The 19,042-nt window shown below is 43.4% G+C and overlaps 1 protein-coding gene across 3 annotated transcripts in view; it reads right to left on the bottom strand.

The window, feature by feature from the left end:
* ST5 (suppression of tumorigenicity 5) overlaps positions 1 to 19,042 on the bottom strand; it is a 670,601-nt gene that overhangs the window by 176,973 nt on the left and 474,586 nt on the right. For all 3 annotated transcript variants that reach the window (XM_030201020.1, XM_030201019.1, XM_030201022.1), the window contains 3 exons: positions 10,910 to 11,100; positions 10,509 to 10,618; positions 8,419 to 8,488 (listed from right to left, as the gene is read on the bottom strand). In XM_030201020.1, coding sequence (XP_030056880.1) covers positions 8,419 to 8,488; positions 10,509 to 10,618; positions 10,910 to 11,100 — 371 coding nt within the window. The remainder of the gene's footprint in view (positions 1 to 8,418; positions 8,489 to 10,508; positions 10,619 to 10,909; positions 11,101 to 19,042) is intronic.

The following is a 19,042-nucleotide window of genomic DNA, read 5'->3' as shown; positions in this document are numbered from 1 at the left end:
TTAAGCAAATACAGATGATCTGTTTCTTGATCCAAACCTGCTCACTGCACGTCACATCTCTATTAAAAAGCTGAACCCTTCTGTGTCCATATTAGGTATAAAATCCTTTCTAAGGCACTGTGCGATTCAATCAAGTATGTGAGATTTTGGTTAAAATCATTGTGTCAAATCTGTAGGAATGCCGAAAGCATGCCAGGGCTCTTGGACAGCCACCAAGCAAGAGCTGTCTTTCAACATGCCAGTAAAAACACTGCACTGCTAGGTCATATATAAAACCAGGAACAATGACTGCTTAAAAGATCCCCATTACAGAATATTATTCCATCAAGAGGCTTATGATGATGCACATCTATCATATTTTGTTCCACAAAATCCTTTTTGCCTTCTTTCGTTTTTTTTTTTTTTTTTTTTTTTTTAACACCCTAACATTAACAATCCAAAGCCTCCCATGCTGAGCTTGGCACCCCCCACAGCCAGATAGTTTGAAGATGTTAAGAAATTAGCCAGCCTCAAACACAGAGAGCTGCAAAAAATCCCAGCGAGAAGATCGAGAGAAAATTAGTGTTACTTTAAAAAAGATAGGAAAAGAACAAGATGCAACTGGGAATTATGCTTCAAGGGAGAAAATGATCTATATCCAGGTGGAGAAGGCAGGCCCATGTGCAGTTAATCACAGCTTATTTAGGAAAAGAAGGTCTCAGAGACTGCCAAGGAAGCCCAGGGCCACTGAGGCAAGACAAAGCCGAGAGCTACTAAAGGAGGAGAGATCTCAGCAAGAAATCTCTCTGAGCTTGCTTCTAGGGGTTTTTGCAGCTTGACAAATGGCAGACACACACACACACATAAAAAAAAAGGATACTTTGGTTGGTGTGTGGAATACATATCAGCCTATTTTTAAACATTTGCCCTTAGATCCTGGATAGGATATCCAAATTTGGGCACAGATTCCAGATCTGTGCATAAACTAATCAGTCAATTAATCACAATTATTGGTGTTAACAAGCACTTAATTGGCAGTAATTAGACATTAGCCCCCAGATTCTATATAGCATGATTTAACTTGTGCAAGAAAATCCAGTTGTATTCTGATTTATGCGCACAACTTAGTTAACAAGCCAATTAGCACCGATAATTGCCACACCAATTATTGCCACTAATTGGCATTAATTAGAATTTATGTGCAGAACTGTCTAAGCACATTCTATAACATGATACGCGCAAATTCCAAGCCGCATAGTTGAAAAGGAGGTATGGCCATGGGCATGGAACAGGCAGGTCGTAAGCGTTTCTAAAATCTATGCACGTGGTTATAGAATACACCCGGTCTGCATGTAATTTAGGCATTGACATATATGCCAAGTTTTACTTGGCATAACTGCCCATGACTAAATTTAGCCGTGCAGATGGGTGCTCGGTGTATTCTATAAACCACATGGAAATTTAGGCTTATTCTATAAAGTACGCCTAAATTTAGGCATACTTTATAGAATACATCTGGATGTACTTTATTTTGGCGCCAATTTTTTAGGTGTGATACATATAATCTAGTCCTACATGCAGATCTGCCCTATGCCTATTCTATAACATGCACACCTAAATTTCACAGTGCACAACTCTGGTACATTGGAAGCAGAAAACCTGTGAGGGAATCCGTGGGACTGTTACATCATGAAACAGCAAAAGGGGCACTCAGGGAGGACACTGAATGAATTCTTTGCTTTGGTCTTTACGGAAGAAGATATAAGAGATCTACCTGTACCAGAACTGGTTTTCAAAGGTGATGATGCAGAGGAATTGAAAGAAATCTCAGTGAGCCTAGAAGATGTACTGAGCCAAATTGACAAATTAAAGAGTAGTAAATCACCTGGACCAGATGGCATGCAACCTAGGAAACTGAAAGAACTCAAACATGAATTTGCTGATCTACTGTTAGTGATCTGTAACCGGTCTTTAAAATTGTCCATAGCACCTGAAGATTGGAAGGTGGCAAATGTAATACCAAATTTTTAAAAGGGTTCCAGGGATGATCTGGGAAATTACAGACTGGTAAGCCCAATGTCAGTGCTGGGCAAAATAGTGGAACATATTATAAAGATTATAAAGAATAAAATTATAGAACACATAGATAAACACGGTTTAATGGGACAGAGTCAGCACAGATTCAGCCAAGGGACGTCTCAATAAAATTACATGGAAATACTTTTAAAACAAATACGAGAAAATATTTTTTCACTCAATAAATTGTTAAGCTCTGGAATTCACTGCCGGAGGGTGTGGTAATAGCGGTTAGCATATCTGGATTTTAAAAAGATTTGGACAACTTCCAGGAGAAAAAGACCATAGTCTGCTATCGAGATAGACATATGGGGAAGCCACTGCTTGCCCTGAGAATGTTGCAACTATTTGGGATTTCATAATCTTGCTATTATTTGGGTTTCTGCCAGGTACTTGTGACTTGGATTGGCCACTATTGGAAACAAAATACTGGGCTAGATGAACCACTGGTCTGACCAAGTATGGCTATTCTTATGTTATTTAAACAAAACCACACAATGGAGGCCGTATCTTGCTATGGATATAAAAAAATTGAAGCGGTGTAAAGAAAAGCTACAAAAATGGTATGGAATTTGCGTTACAAGACGTATGAGGAGAGACTGGCTGACCTGAACATGTATACCCTGGAGGAAAGGAAAAACAGGGGTGATATGATACAGACGTTCAAATATTTGAAAGGTATTAATCCACAAACAAACCTTTTCTGGACATGGGAAGGCAGTAGAACTAGAGGACATGAAATGAGATTGAAGGGGGGCAGACTCAAGAAAAATGTCAGGAAGTATTTTTTCACGGATAGAGTGGTGGATACTTGGAATGCCCTCCCGCGGGAGGTGGTGGAGATGAAAACGGTAACAGAATTAAAAAATGCTTAGCGGAGATTGGGTGGCAGAGCCAGTGGTGGGAGGCAGGGATAGTGGCTGGGAGGCAGGACTAGTGCTGGGCAGACTTCTACGGTCTGTGCCCTGAAAATGGCAGATACAAATCAAGGTCAGGTATACACATAAAGTAGCACATATGAATTTATCTTGTTGGGCAGACTGGATGGACCATAGAGGTCTTTCTCTGCCATCATCTAGTATGTTACTATCCTGCATATTTTCGAAGGAGATCGCCGGCCATCTTCCGACACAAATCGGGAGATGGCCGGCGATCTCCTGAACCCGGCCAAATCGGTATAATCGAAAGCCGATTTTGGCTGGCGCCAACTGCTTTCCGTGCGAAGCCGACCAAACTTCAAGGGGGTGTGTCGGTAGGGTAGCGAAGGCAGGACAGGGGCGTGGTCACGAGATGGCCAGCTTCACCCGATAATGGATAAAAGAAAGCCAGCCCTGACGAGCATTTTGCCGGCTTCACTTGGTCCCTTTTTTTTCAGGACCAAGCTTCAAAACAGTGCCTCAACTGACCAAATGGCCACCGGAGGGAATTGGGATCACTTCCCCTTACTTCCCCAGTGGTCACCAACCCCCTCCCACCGCCCCAAAAAAAAAAAAAAAAAAAAAAATATATATATATATATATATATATATATTTTTTTTTTTTTTTTTTTTTGCCGGCCTCTATGCCAGCCTCAAATGTCATACCCAGCTCCCTGACAGCAGTATGCAGGTCCATGGAGCAGTATTTAGTGGGTGCAGTGCACTTCAGGCAGGTGGACCCAGGAAAATACCCCCCTACCTCTTACACTTGTGGTGGTAAATGTTAAGCCCTCCAAAACCCCCCAAAATCAACTGTACCCACATGTAGGTGCCCCCCTTCATCCCTAAGGGCTATGGTAGTGGTGTACAGTTGTGGGGAGTGGATTTTGGGGGCTTAGCACACAAGGTAAGGGAGCTATGCACCTGGGAGCTATTTTTGAAGTCCACTGCAGTGACACCTAGGGTGCACGGTTGGTGTCCTGGCATGTCAGGAGGACCAGTGCACTACAAATGCTGGCTCCTCCCACGACCAAATGCCTTGGATTTGGCCGAGTTTGAGATCGCCGGTATTAGTTTCCGCGAAACCGGATGCCGGCCATCTCAAACCCGGCCATCTCTGACATTTGGCTGGCCCCAACCGTATTATCGAAACGAAAGATGGCCAACCATCTTTTTCGATAATACGGTTTGGGACTGTTCTTTGCGGCGCCGGCCATATAGATGGCTGGCGCCGTTCAATTATGCCCTTCCACGTTACCTAACCGTGGAGAAAAAAAGAACTGAAGATGCACGCTCACGTGGCGGGCAGGAAATCGTTCGCACTGCCCGCATGACGAAACTGTCTCGAAAGACTTTGATTTTATTTTGCTTGCAAAATATTTTGCCGATTCCTGGGCCGCCGCGGATGTTGACCCACATGTGAGAACAAGCAGCCTGCTTGTCCTTGGAGAAGCCCTTTTCAGCTGCAGTAAGCACATGCTAGTGCTTACCAAAGCTTAGTAAAAGGAGTCTTTAGGGCCCTGTTTATCAAGCAACGCTAAGGCATGCTAGCGTTTTTAGTGCGCTAGATGCTAAAGACACCTATAGGAATATATGGGCATCTCTAGAGTTTAGCGTGCTAATTGTAGGCGGGCACAAAAAACGCTAGCGCATCTTAGTAAACAGGGCCCTTAGTCTTTTCCCATGATGGATGCGATAAATTGGAAGAAAGCCTTGTTGAATCATGCCCTTGAAATGACCTTTCAGCATTTAATTGCTAAAGTGAAGAGCTCTAGATATGAGAATAAGTGCTGCAATAAAATGAATCTTCCACATCTAGCAACAAATTACAGTTGTCCCAAAAGTATTGCCATTATGCACTACCCACTGCTTATAATTAAGGCAGTGGTCTGGTTGTTCATTATACTACAGATTGTTACACCATCCTGGTTAAACATTAAGAGTTATTATAGGAACTGAAGAACAGATGATGATTATCCTGGGTGGGGAGGGGTCCATCCCACCAATGCCGACTTATACCATACATGCTTGAAATACAATTCTGTACCAGGCTACAGATATGCTTCCAGTGCTACAGATAAGGATGGAGCTTTCAACATGTGTTTGACCTGAATGAAATATGCATGAGATAGCAAGTATTGGGTGAAACGTTGATGGAGTGCATTCCTTAGCTTAAACTACATACATTCATAATAGTTTGTTGAACAAAAGAGCTCTACATTTAAAGCAGGTTTAATCAAGTTTTTAAAAACTTGTAAAAACATGCCACGAACATTTTAAACAGAAGTATTGTTCAACACAACACGCAATCTATATATCAGCTTTGGATCATGAGAGCTTTACACATCAGACTTAGTTTTTCAGAATATTTGTACTTGCTCTATATTGACAACTGTGCAACATAGTCATATTACTGGAAATGATTTTATACAATAACCCCTGGATTCTATATATGGCACCCAAAATTACATGCATTTTACTTGAGTAACAAACTAGCAATAATTGGGCACTAACAACCAATTATTACAGCTAATTGGCTCCAATTAGAATTTGCTTGCACATCTTACTAAGCACTATTATATAAAGATCTGTGCGCAAATCTTTTAACGTGCACCCAAGAAGGGACGTGGCCATGGGAAGGCCATGGGCAGATCAGGGGCCTTCTCTAAAGATGTGCCCAGAATTGTTAGAATTTGGGGGATCTGCACCTAACTTAGGGGCCCTTTTACTAAGCAGCGATAAGCCCACAGTGGGCTTACCGTGCGCCAATCCGGAACTAGTGCCAGGCTACCACAGGAGCCTGATGGTAGTTCCCACCCCTAATACATGCCACTTCTGGTGCTACAAAAATATGCCCTATTTTTGCAGCACTGGAAATTAGCCAGCAGTAATCGGTGCTGCCCAGCTACCACCGGGTTAGTGCAAGAGCCCTTACTGCCATCTCAATGGGCTCCCCACCGAAATGGCCATGCGGTAAGTGCCATTTCTTTTTCCATTTACTGAATCTAGTCCTAAGTGTGGATTCAGGGGACAGAAAATAGGAGAACATATATCAAAACTACTGAAGCTCATATTTAGGGAAGTGATGAACAAACTTTGAACAGCCCAAATAATTATCATGCCTCTAAATATGACTACTAAGCTGTGGTAAGCACTAATGCATGCTTACTGAAGGTTAAAAACCACTGCCACGGGGCTCACTCAGGCGTTCTGAGGTAGTTTGGAGATCAGCACCCGCTTCCCATGTGCTAAAACCTTTTTTTTGTTTGCACTAAGGGCGTGCAAGGGGGCGGACAGTAGGTATGTTCTGCATTAATTTGTTAATGCAGCTACACTGGCACATGATCAACGCGCGAGCCCTTACCACTTAGAAAACAGGTGTCAGTAAGTGCTCACATGCTAATGGCCACAATTTAATGGTCAGATTAGCACATGGCCATTAATAGGGAAAATGGGGCCATTTTACCAGCACACTAAAAGCGTGCAAGGAAGTCCCATACTTGGGGCTACTGCAGCCCACTTTTTAGCGCTGCTTAGTAAAAGTGACCCTTAATGTTCTTTTCTTTGAAGGTTTCATATACTTTCTTAGTGAGACATATAATCTTACTGCCTACCTCCCAAGGCTCAAACATAGTAACTAAAAGACAAATTGACCTACCCAGTCTGTTCCAGGAACACTGCTAAGGATATAACACCAGCCGCCAGCCACAGAAAACTGGATTTCCTCCAGGCCAATACAAAAGAGATTTAACTTTGGATCTTTTCCTCCACCACAGAGCTGCTCTACTCCAAGTAACAGAGCTGGCATTATGCAGGAGTTAAGCTTGGGTAAAGTCAGATATCATGCAAGGCCCTGTAGTCCTGCAGCAAGTAGGGCAAATGGACAGACCAGATGGCCCTTGTGACTGGTCATTGTATTCCTAGGGGTTGATATTGAAAACAAGCTCCTGGCCAGTTAAATCACCTGTGTGGGCCTATCGGGGGATATTCTGCAGGACAACTAGATAATGCTGCTGAATATCCACTCTAACCCCCTAAGCCAAAACCAACTATGTGAATATTTAGATTATTTACAACCCGCCCTTACCCAGGGCTAGGTACAATATGCACTCATTAAAATACATAAAACATACTACACAAAAAACATTTAACAAACAACAAAATCCAAAACAGAAGTGCAAAAAGTTCAAAACATCAGCCATATACTTAAGTAACATAAGCAGAAAAGGCCAGACACATCAAATATCTCTAATTTATGCTTGAATGCCAGCAAATGGATCTCATGCTTCAATCCAACTGGCGAGCAGGTTCCATTCAAAAGGCCCAGCAATCGAAAAGGAATATCCCTTCTAACTCCCTAAAGCAGAGTCGGCACTTAACTGCATAAGGTAACCATACAATTTGGACCACATAAGGCACAGACCTATCTTTGCCTCAGGCAAAGGGCTGAATACTGGCCCTTAACTGGACAAGTGACAGCCATCTGGACAAGTGCCCGGCATTGAATATCCAAGCATAAAGCCTGCTGCAGATAAAATGAATAAATAAATCGCTGACCACCACCAGCTGAATATTTACCTCTGAGTTGCCAGTAGTGTAAAGCACTGTTTTCAGAACAAGGAGGACTGCATTAAAACCAGTGCTTTTTTTGTGCCGGTACGCAACGGTACAGCGTACCGGCACCTTGTTTTTGCCCTGCACTTCCTCTCAGTCCCCCAGGGGCATGGTGTGCTGGAGCTGGCTCACAAGAGCTCTTGTGAGCCAGTTGTTGTGGCAGGCGAAGCGGCGGTAAGTAAGGTAAGGGCGCCACAAGCCATGCTTACCTCATCTCCCGCGCTCTGGGGGGGGTTTAAATCGTCGTTGTTGATCATTTACCTCCACAGCAACCGCAGTGAAAGGCCGTCTCTAGCCTTCCCTTCGTTTCCAGTCAGTGTCCCGCCTTCTTCTGACGTCATTTCCTCTTTCCCGAAGAAAGCCAAGCATGAACCCTCCACTCCAAAGCTCACAATGCAGACCTCTTAAACAAGGAATTTAATGCTCCAAATCTTTACCAACTATTCTAAACCATCAGCTTCCTTCTCTCTTACCCTCAAGACTGCTTTTGACCCATTTAGTATCGCCTCTGTTTTTATTTTAGCTAACAATTTGTCTATCCATGTGTAGGTGAACATGGACTCCGCCACCCCTCCAGAATATATCTATGAACAGTCAATAATGAACACTTCCACAGGATTGCTTTCAGTGTCTTGAAGCAGATTGCACCTACAAACAGTTCCAATGAATATTCATAAAGACGCTCGCACACCTTTCAGCTGCAAATTACTGAATGCTGAGAAAATGAGCAAGTATATAACTTAGACTATTGCAATGCTATCCAACCAGTTGGATATGATTAGCACTGGCCATTACCTTGCAGACTGACTAAAAACTAAAGCTGTGCACCTACCAGCAATCTCCTGCAGTAGCCAAACCGTCTGCTGCCATCTTCCCCAGTCAGCATAAATGAGAAGGTTTCACTGAAATAAAGATGGTCAGAGGTATCACTGCTATAAGCAAGGACAATGTGGCACTGCAACGCACTCGCAATGCAAAACTAAAATTTTATTTTTAATTGGGTCAATATTCAAAGCAATTTAACTGGCCAGAAACAACTCCTGGCCACTTAAATTGCCTGTTCAAGGTTACCGCTCAATTTTTTACAGGTAAAGGGGATGGGACTTGATATACCTCCTTTCTGTGGCTACAATCAAAGTAGTTTACATATTATATACAGGTACTTATTTTTGTACCTCGGGCAGTGGAGGGTTAAGCGATTTGCCTAGAGTCAAAAGGAGCTGCAGTGGGAATCAAACCCAGTTCCCAGGGTCAAAGCCCACTGCACTACCACTAGGCTACTCCTCCACTCTGTGGCACTCAACCAGTTAATGCAGCTGAAAATGTCCAATTAGCACCAAACTGAAAACAGCACTTAAGTGGTGAGGTTAACCGCATAAATAGGATCAAATAAAAGTCAGTCCTATCTTTATGCAGTGCCCCACAGCTAGTTAAGTGCTGAATATCACACTTAACCAGTATGCTTTAGACAATCCACAAACCCAGAAATTCAATAGAAGCCTGGATTTGGCCCGGTATTGAATTTCCAGGCATAATGTCAGCTGAATATTGGACCCAATATATCTAGGTCATGCCTGTTTCATTAGTATCTCAAGATGAGTTACATTCACATACAATAGGCAATTCCTAGTCCCCAGAGGGCTTACAATACAAGGGATCCTTTTACTAAAGCTTCATGCGTGCTAACAAACATTAGCACATTCTAACTGCCGGATTCTATATAATGCACCTAGAGAGCCATGCCAAATTCCAGGAGTACTCTACAATAACGTGCATAGCTTATATGTCTTAACATGATAATCAGCATTGATAACAGCATTTAACAAGCAATAATAAGCACTACTTGGCAATAATTGAAATTTACATGCACAACTCACTAAGCGTATTCTGTAATGAACTGCGCCTAAATTCTAATGCGCGCAGATCAAAAGGGGCATGGCTATGGGCAGGGAAATAGGCGTTCTGTGGGTGTTCCCAAATATATGTGCGTAGTTATAGAATATGGCCCAGTGCAAGTAATTCTAATGCGCTGCTTATAGAATAAGCTTAGGCAGAAATGTTTACCGTGCAAATTGTTTAGGTGCCTTATATAAAATCTGACCCTAAGTGCCACATGGCCCATAGGTACATAATAGGACGTGCAGCATTAGAGCATGGTACTGTCCCTTACTTAAAATGTATTGCCCTAGAAAAACTAAGGTCGGCATAATTTGATCATGGTACTGGTTGGAAAATAATTTGTAGTATCAATCTTATTTACAGGAACAAAAACTAAGTTTTTACTTGAGTTACTACCACATAGCTGATGTTTCAGTAAGCTCCATTAATGATTTGTATACTGAATAGGTATCCATGATTCCAAAGCTAAATCCATACCAGAAGAAAAACACCCTAAAATAATATAGCACCTGGGATGACACCCCACTTTCTCTGCTCTATCTTCAGCTCACACTCAGATTGGGCCTGTGGGGGCAACTTGCAAATCAGAGCTTCTCAAACTGTGGGTTGGGACCCCAAATGAGATCACAATCTGGATGTCCTCAACAACCTTATTCTGCATCTCTAGGGCATCACGCAATTTTATCTGGTCACGAACACTGGGACACAGTCACAAAAAGATTGATAAGCATTGTTGTAAATATCTTGCCTGCAAATAAAACTCAGACCAGCTGAATGACAGCTATTGGAGTGATCTGTAGTCATCTCAGGTGTCAAGAAAATTAAATGCTGCAATATAAAGGAGCATCACCCTTGCTTTTGAGTAAGTTCAGCTGTGGTCCACTACATCATCCGCTCAATCACTACTGAAAGAACTCTTGCACCATCTTCTCCTGGCCGCATAAAATCATTTTGAATATCAACACCATTATGATTATTATTATTTTAATTCTTTAAAAGGGAAAGGTGTGCTTGAATGCTGACCTGTTGTAATCTGATACTGGTATCCAGTCTTTGGCATCAGGAAAGCAGAACTGTGGAATAGCTTTGAGACGCTCTTCTGCCTCGCGTACCTGTTTAGTTGGTCTTTCCAGCTGTGATTGGGAAATTCAGATTCTTTTTACAGCAGAAGTGATTAAAGCAATTATAATCCATTTTTATGTTTTTTTTTCCCTCTCGCTTATATATCTTTGAGCAAACAGGTTAGATTTATCAAGTCAAAGGTAGTCTCCTAACAACTATGTAAACTAATGAAAACTAATGAAAAGGAAATGTTAAACAAATACTGTTGGTCTCTACATGTTTCTGTTCATCAGTTGATTCTATTATTCTCTTCCTTACAACTGCCAGATGATCTAGTAACATAAGTGATTCAGTTTCCTCACCTTGGGGAACTGGTACGTCACTTCTGGGATGTATGTGTTTTTGGAAGGCTTCTTCTTCATCGACACCACCACAAAGTACTCAAATAGCTCTCGCTCTTGCCACTCAATCAGTTCTAGCTCCAATGTACGATAACTAGGAGCCTTCTTCAGCATGGACTGAATGTGAACCAACCGTTGGCGTCGAGTGTGTGCTGTGACCAGATAAAAGAGGTTAGAGAATACCATGTCAGTGCTTGTCTCTATCTGGCTTTGCTAACCTTGAGTTTTTCTAGACAAAGACAGTGCAGCAGTCAAGCAAGCAGGGGCCTCATAGAAGAGGCCATAAAAATCACAAACTACTCCCTCTCTAATGGGCAATTATCAACAGCATTAAAAAGAAAAGCCTTAAACCAGGACAAACTGGATAGTTACCGGCCAGTATCTAACATCCCATTTTTTGGAAAACTTATAGAACAGTCTGTTTTCGGCTCAGTGATTAGCTAGAAGAGAGAAACTGGCTAGATCTGTGTCAATCTAGATTCAGACCCAGTTAAGGAACAGAGATGGTCCTCATATCCTTCACAGATGGATATGGTCTTCACAGAAACCACAACAGTGGACATGCCTCATTGTCACTATTGCTGGATTTCTCAGCAGCTTTTGACATTGTGGACTACAGTATCATGCTAGCTCTACTGGCAGAAACAGGTATTGGTGGCAAAGTACTTGCCTGGTTCAGATCCTATCTTAGAGACAACAGTTCATACTGACCTGTGGGGTACCATAAGGATCCATACTGTTACATATTTTGCTTACTATTTACCTCATCATGCCACTATCCAAGGTGATTCCGTCAATGGATGCTCACTTCTACATCTACAAAGATGATATGAATCTTCTCATAACCATCGGAACCAGACTTACCTACAGCTCTGAATAAACTGACTGCCTAACAGAATGGGCTAAAAACAAAAAATCTATGTCTAAATCCAAGTAAAACTGAGCTCTTGTATGTCTCTAACATATGCAGTGACATACCTGACATCAAAACCCCTTTTGGATCTATGAACTCTCCCTGAAATCACAGATCAGGAACCTTGGGGTACAACTGGATTCAACACTGATTCCCCAAATCCAAGCAACCTACAGGAGCTGCCTCTATCTATCACAACTACGCTGTCTCTCTCCATACATCAAGAAGGCAAGTCTTGTCATAGTAGTTCATACCATGACAATATCAGGGCTGGATTACTGTAATGCACATTAAATTGATCAGACTGCGAAAGATTTGCACCATCTTCAATTCATTCAAAATGCTCTTCTCTCAAGCCTTTAACAGAAGAAGCAACTAAACTAGTCAGTCACACACAGAAGGACCAACTTTAGATGCATATGCAGGACTTGCTCTACTTACTCTAGCTGAGATCATTTTCATGCACCTTTCTGACTTCATATACAATTTTTCAGTTAGTTACCTTTTTTTCCTATCTAAATCATATTACTCTACCTTATCTGTCTATCCTGCTTATAATCGAATGAGAAAAACGCCCAAGTTCCGACCTAAATCGGGAGATGGACGTTTATCTCACAAAAACGAATAAAGCGGTATAATCGAAAGCCGATTTTTGGAAGTTTTCAACTGCACTCCGTCGCGGATGCGGACAAAGTTGATGGGGGCGTGTCAGAGGTGTGGCGAAGGCGGAACTGGGGCATGGTTATCTGCCGAACAAAGATGGGCGCATTTCACCGATAATGGGAAAAAAGTATGCGTTTTTAGCTAGAATTTAGGACACTTTTCCTGGACCCTGTTTTTTCACGAATAAAGCCCCAAAAAGTGCCCTAAATGACCAGATGACCACTGGAGGGAATCGGGGATGACCTCCCCTGACTCCCCCAGTGGTCACTAACCCCCTCCCACCACAAAAAAATGATGTTTCACAACTTTTTATTTTCACCCTCAAATGTCATACCCAGCTCCCTGGCAGCAGTATGCAGGTCACTGGAGGAGTTGTTAGGGGGTGCAGTGGACTTCAGGCAGGTGGACCCAGGCCCATCCCCCCTACCTGTTACAATTGTGCTGCTTAATGCTTATTAGTCGTCCAACCCCCCCAAACCCACTGTACCCACATGTAGGTGCCCCCCTTCACCCCTTAGGGCTATAGTAATGGTGTAGACTTGTGGGCAGTGGGTTTTGAGGGGGATTTGGGGGGGCTCAACACACAAGGGAAGGGTGCTATGCACCTGGGAGCTCTTTTACCTGTTTTTTTGGTTTTGTAAAAGTGCCCCCTAGGGTGCCCGGTTGATGTCCTGGCATGTGAGGGGGACCAGTGCACTACGAATCCTGGCCCCTCCCACGAATAAATGTCTTGGATTTATTCGTTTTTGAGCTGGGCGCTTTCATTTTCCATTATCGCTGAAAAACAAAAACGCCCAGCTCACACATTGTTGAATAAAACATGGGCGTCTATTTTTTCCCAAAATACGGTTCGGTCCACCCCTTCACGGACCCGTTCTCGGAGATAAACGCCCATGGAGATAGGCGTTTTCGTTCAATTATGCCCCTCCATATGTTTTATCTATGCTGCTCAATTAATGCGTACAGTGTTGACACGTGGAGGGACATTTTTGATATGACGTCCAAGTTTTGCACAAAACATCCAAAATCCAAATAGGAAAGGTCATTTTCAAAAAAGAAAAACTTCTATCTTTTCTTTTCTCTGAAAATACTGTTTCGAACAAGGTTTTGTGCTTTGGACGTTTTGTTTTTTGGTCCATTTGTGCCCTTCATAAAAATGCTCCCAGGTACACATTTCACCTTTGCTCCCTTATCCTGTCCCCTTAGCCCTCCAAAGCCCACCCAAAACCCACCGTCCCTCATTGTACACCACTACAGTAGCCCTTATGGGTGAAGGGGGCACCTATATGTGAGTACAGTAGGGTTTTGGTGACCTTAGGAGGGGTCAAATCCACCACAAGTGTGACAGGTAGAGGGCGATAGGAACCTGGGTCCCCTACCGTGTACTGCACCAACCACTACACTACTCCAGAGACCTGAATGCTACTCTAATAAACCTAACATCTACAGTTGTCAGAGGCTGGTAAGTCATATTCTTATTCACATTTTTGGGGGGTGGAAGGGGGTCAATTACCACTGGGGGGGGGGGGTCACCTCTGATTTCCTCCTGTGGTCATCTGGTCATTTAGTGTACCTTTTTCTGCCTTATAGTCCTACACGTTTTTGACTTGTTCCATTATGGCTGTAAAACGTCCAAATGTTAGGCACGCCCTAATCCCACCTTTGAAACCAACACGCCCCCTTGTGATTTGAATGCACTTCTGACAGACTTCATAGAAAAATGACTAAAAATAGTTTTGAAAATACTGATTTGGACGTTTTTGGTGAGAAAAACGTCCAAATGCTGCTTTATGCCACTTTTTAGACATTTTTCTTTTTTGAAAATGAGCTATTTATTTAGTCATTAATTCTAATTTCTATTCCACATTATCTAGAAAATCTAAGTGGATTACAATCAAACATATATAAAACAAAAACCACAAAAGATACAATAAAACAAACAAAAAAAAACATCATCCAAAAACCTAATACATAAAGTGGCTCATTTTCAAACCAAAACCTCCAAGTTGCAATTTTCAATACCATGATTTTAGATGTTTTGCTCCAGTTTGTCCAAATTTCAAGGTGCTATGTTTTGAGCGGGAAATGGGCGGCACCAAAAGATAGACATTTTTCTGCAATAATGGAACAAAATGAAAACGTCTAGAGCCAAAATTAAGACTTTTTGGCTAGACCTGTTTCAATCATGACTAAATGACCAAACGTTGCCCTAACTGACCAAAGGAGGGATTAATAGGTGCGCGGGGCATTTTTCTCTTTACATCTAATCTTCTTCCCAGTTGCTAAAGTACCTCAGTCATTTATGGCCCCTATTCACATTCTCTTCCTAGCCCTGTCCCTTCCTAATCTTTTCCCTCACCCCCTACATCTCTCCGCTACAGGAACTCACTGCCCATCCATCGACTTCATCACCTCACCTTCTCTCCTACCCTCTTCCTCCCTCTTGGCTTTTAATCTCCGCCTCTTTCTTCCGTCCATTTTGCCTTCCCCATTCCACCTAAATACCTCTCGCCTTCGACGCCTTCATGGCCACACCTCTCCTACTCTCCTCCGCTCTCTTTTACTCCTCCTCTTACTCTCAGCCGGTGACATCAATCCCAATCCTGGCCCCCCTCACCAACTATTATCCCAACTCTACAGATCTCACCGTGACCTCTCTAACCTCATCTCTATTTCTCTACTCCCCTCCTCTTCTCTGCCCTTCTCTTGCGCCCTATGGAATGCCCGCTCTATCTGTAACAAACTCACCTATATCCAGGACCTCTTTATCTCGCGTCACCTCCATCTGCTCGCCATAACAGAAACCTGGCTCTGCCCTGATGACTCTGCTTCAGTCGCAGCCCTGTGCCATGGCGGTTATCTATTTTCACATACTCCTTGCCCTGCTGGCCGTGGGGGCGGTGTTGGACTACTTCTCTCTCCCTCCTCCAGATTTCAACCCCTTCTTCCACCTCAATCTCACTGTTTTCCTCCTTTGAAGTCCACTCTATCTGCCTTTTCTCTCCTCTGCCTCTTCGAATAGCGGTCATTTATCGTCCCCCTAAGTCCCTTTCATCCTTTCTCAGTGACTTTGACGCCTGGCTTGCCTTCTTCCATGATCCTTCCTCCCCCTCTCTCATCCTTGGTGACTTTAATATTCCTGCTAATGATCCTTCCAACTCTTATATTTCCAAGTTACTCGCTTTAACATCCTCCTTTAATCTCCAACTATGCTCCACCTCCCCCACTCATCAAAATGGTCACTGTCTTGATCTCATCTTCTCCTCCAACTGTTCACCCTCTAGTTTCCTTGCCTCTGATCTTCCCTCCTCTGATCACCATCTTATAACTTTCACACTTAAATCTCCTCCCTCCCAGTCCCGTCCTATCTTATCTAATTTATCTAGGAATCTTCACGATATTGACTCTTCATCTCTATCCTCCCATGTTTCAAACCTCCTCTCTACTGTGGCACCATCCATGTCTGTCAACGAGGCTGTTTCTTCTTACAACAATACTCTATCCTCTGCCTTAGACACTCTTGCACCTTTGATGACCCGCCCTGTAAGGCGTACAAAACCCCAACCTTGGCTGACTTCTAATATCCACTACCTACGTTCCTGTACCCGCTCCACCGAACGCCTCTGGCGGAAATCTCGGGCCCTTGCTGATTTCTTACACTTTAAGCTCATGCTGACCTCCTTCCAATCTGCTCTTTTACGTGCCAAACAGGATTATTATATCCAACTGACCAACTCTCTTGGCTCTAATCCTCGACTTCTCTTCACCACATTGAACTCTCTCCTCAAGGTGCCCCCTCCCCCAACTCCCCCTTCATTATCTCCTCAGACCCTTGCTGAATTCTTTCACAACAAGGTTCAAAAGATAAATCTTGCTTTCTTTACCTCACCACCTCTCCCTCCACTAGTCCGTTCCCCACTCTCTCCTTCCCCTCATTCCCTTTCTTCCTTTCCTGAAGTTACTATTGAGGAAACTACACTTCTCCTTTCTTCCTCAAAATGTACCACCTGTTCCTCTGATCCCATTCCCACCCACCTTCTTAATGCCATCTCTCCTGCTCTTATTCCTTTTATCTGTCACATCCTCAACCTCTCACTTTCCACTGCGACTGTCCCTGCTGCCTTTAAACATGCTGTGGTCACACCTCTCCTTAAGAAGCCTTCACTCGACCCTACTTGTCCCTCTAATTACCGACCCATCTCCCTCCTCCCTTTTCTCTCCAAATTACTTGAGCGTGCTATTCACCGCCGCTGCCTTGATTTTCTCTCCTCACATGCTATTCTTGACCCACTACAATCTGGTTTTCGCCCTCTCCACTCAACCGAAACTGCGCTTACTAAAGTCTCCAATGACCTATTACTGGCTAAATCCAGAGTTCAATATTTCATCCTCATTCCTCTTGATCTTTCCGCTGCTTTTGACACTGTCGATCACAGCATACTTCTCGATACCCTGTCCTCACTTGGATTCCAGGGCTCTGTCCTTTCCTGGTTCTCTTCCTACCTCTCCCTCCGCACCATTAGTGTTCACTCTGGTGGATCCTCTTCTACTTCTATCCCTCCGCCTGTCGGCGTACCTCAGGGTTCTGTTCTTGGTCCCCTCCTCTTTTCTATCTACACTTCTTCCCTTGGTTCATTAATCTCATCCCATGGCTTTTCCTACCATCTCTATGCTGATGACTCCCAAATCTAACTTTCTACCCCTGATTTCTCACCTTGCATTCAAACCAAAGTTTCAGCGTGCTTGTCTGACATTGCTGTCTGGATGTCAACGCCACCTGAAATTAAATATGACCAAAACCGAGCTTCTCATTTTCCCCCCCAAACCCACCTCCCCGCTCCCCCCGTTTTCTATTTCTGTTGATGGCTCTCTCATTCTCCCTGTCTCCTCAGCTCGAAACCTTGGGGTCATCTTTGACTCTTCTCTCTCCTTCTCTGCTCATATCCAGCAGATTGCCAAGACCTGTCGTTTCTTTCTTTACAACATCCGTAAAATCCGCCCCTTTCTTTCCGAGCACTCTACCAAAACCCTCATCCACACCCTTGTCACCTCTCGTTTAGACTACTGCAATCTGCTTCTTGCTGGCCTCCCACTTAGTCACCTCTCCCCTCTCCAGTCGGTTCAAAACTCTGCTGCCCGTCTCGTCTTCCGCCAGGGTCGCTTTACTCATACTACCCCTCTCCTCATGACCCTTCACTGGCTCCCTATCTGTTTTTGCATCCTGTTCAAACTTCTTCTACTAACCTATAAATGTACTCACTCTGCTGCTCCCCAGTATCTCTTCACACTCGTTCTTCCCTACACCCCTTCCCGTGCACTCCGCTCCATGGATAAATCCTTCTTATCTGTTCCCTTCTCCACTACTGCCAACTCCAGACTTCGCGCCTTCTGTCTCGCTGCACCCTACACCTGGAATAAACTTCTTGAGCCCCTACGTCTTGCCCCATCCTTGGCTACCTTTAAAACTAGACTGAAAGCCCACCTCTTTAACATTGCTTTTGACTCGTAACCACTTGTAACCACTCGCCTCCACCTACCCTCCTCTCTTCCTTCCCGTTCACATTAATTGATTTGATTTGCTTACTTTATTTATTTTTTGTCTATTAGATTGTAAGCTCTTTGAGCAGGGAATGTCTTTCTTCTATGTTTGTGCAGCGCTGCGTACGCCTTGTAGCGCTATAGAAATGCTAAATAGTAGTAGTAGTATTAAGGCATAAACTCCCTTACTCCCCCACTGGTCACCGATAGCCTCCCAGCCCTCTAAGATGCGACAGTGATAGCCTCTATGACAGTTTCAAATATTATGGCCATCTTATTAAAGCACCAGGATGGTTCCTGGAGTAGCCTAATGGTCGGTGCAATGTATTGTAGAGAAGCGGACCCAGGCCCATATCCCACTGTAACTGGTACACTTGTGGTGGAAAGTGTGAGCCCTCCAAAACCTACCAAAAACCTACTGTACCTACATATAGGTAATACCTGCAGGCATAAGGGCTATTGCAGTGGTGTACAGTTGGATACAGTAGGTTTTTGGAGGGTTCATCATACAATATAAGGGGGTAACAGTGAGATATGCACCTGGGACCTTTTATGTGAAGTCTACTGCAGTGCCCCCCCCCCCCCCCCCCGATACATCCCAATGGCTTGTTTTTGTGTGCCTTTCCCTTGGACTTCTTCTTTTAGTTTGTTTTGAAAACGGTCCTAAAAGAGACACACTAAGCACAAAAACATTTAGCAAATGGCCATTTTTGAAACAAAAAGTTGGAAGTTTTTCTGGTTTGAAAATGGCTAATGCTCACTACCAGATTTTTGGACATTTTTAGCAAACAGTCCAAAATCAGATTTAGATGTCATATTGAAAATGTCTCTCGAAAATGTCCCTGAAAAGCTATCAGTTGATCCAAACCTCCATCCAAAAATTTTCCTGAAAAATATATGCTTTCGGTCATTTCCTAAAAGAAAACAATGTCGTCATCTGCCTTAATTCCCATGGAAAATATTATTCCAGAGAATGTGTC

Source organism: Microcaecilia unicolor, chromosome 4 (genome assembly GCF_901765095.1).
Source record: "Microcaecilia unicolor chromosome 4, aMicUni1.1, whole genome shotgun sequence".
Taxonomy (NCBI): domain Eukaryota; kingdom Metazoa; phylum Chordata; class Amphibia; order Gymnophiona; family Siphonopidae; genus Microcaecilia; species Microcaecilia unicolor.
This window is presented reverse-complemented; position numbering and strand designations above follow the sequence as displayed.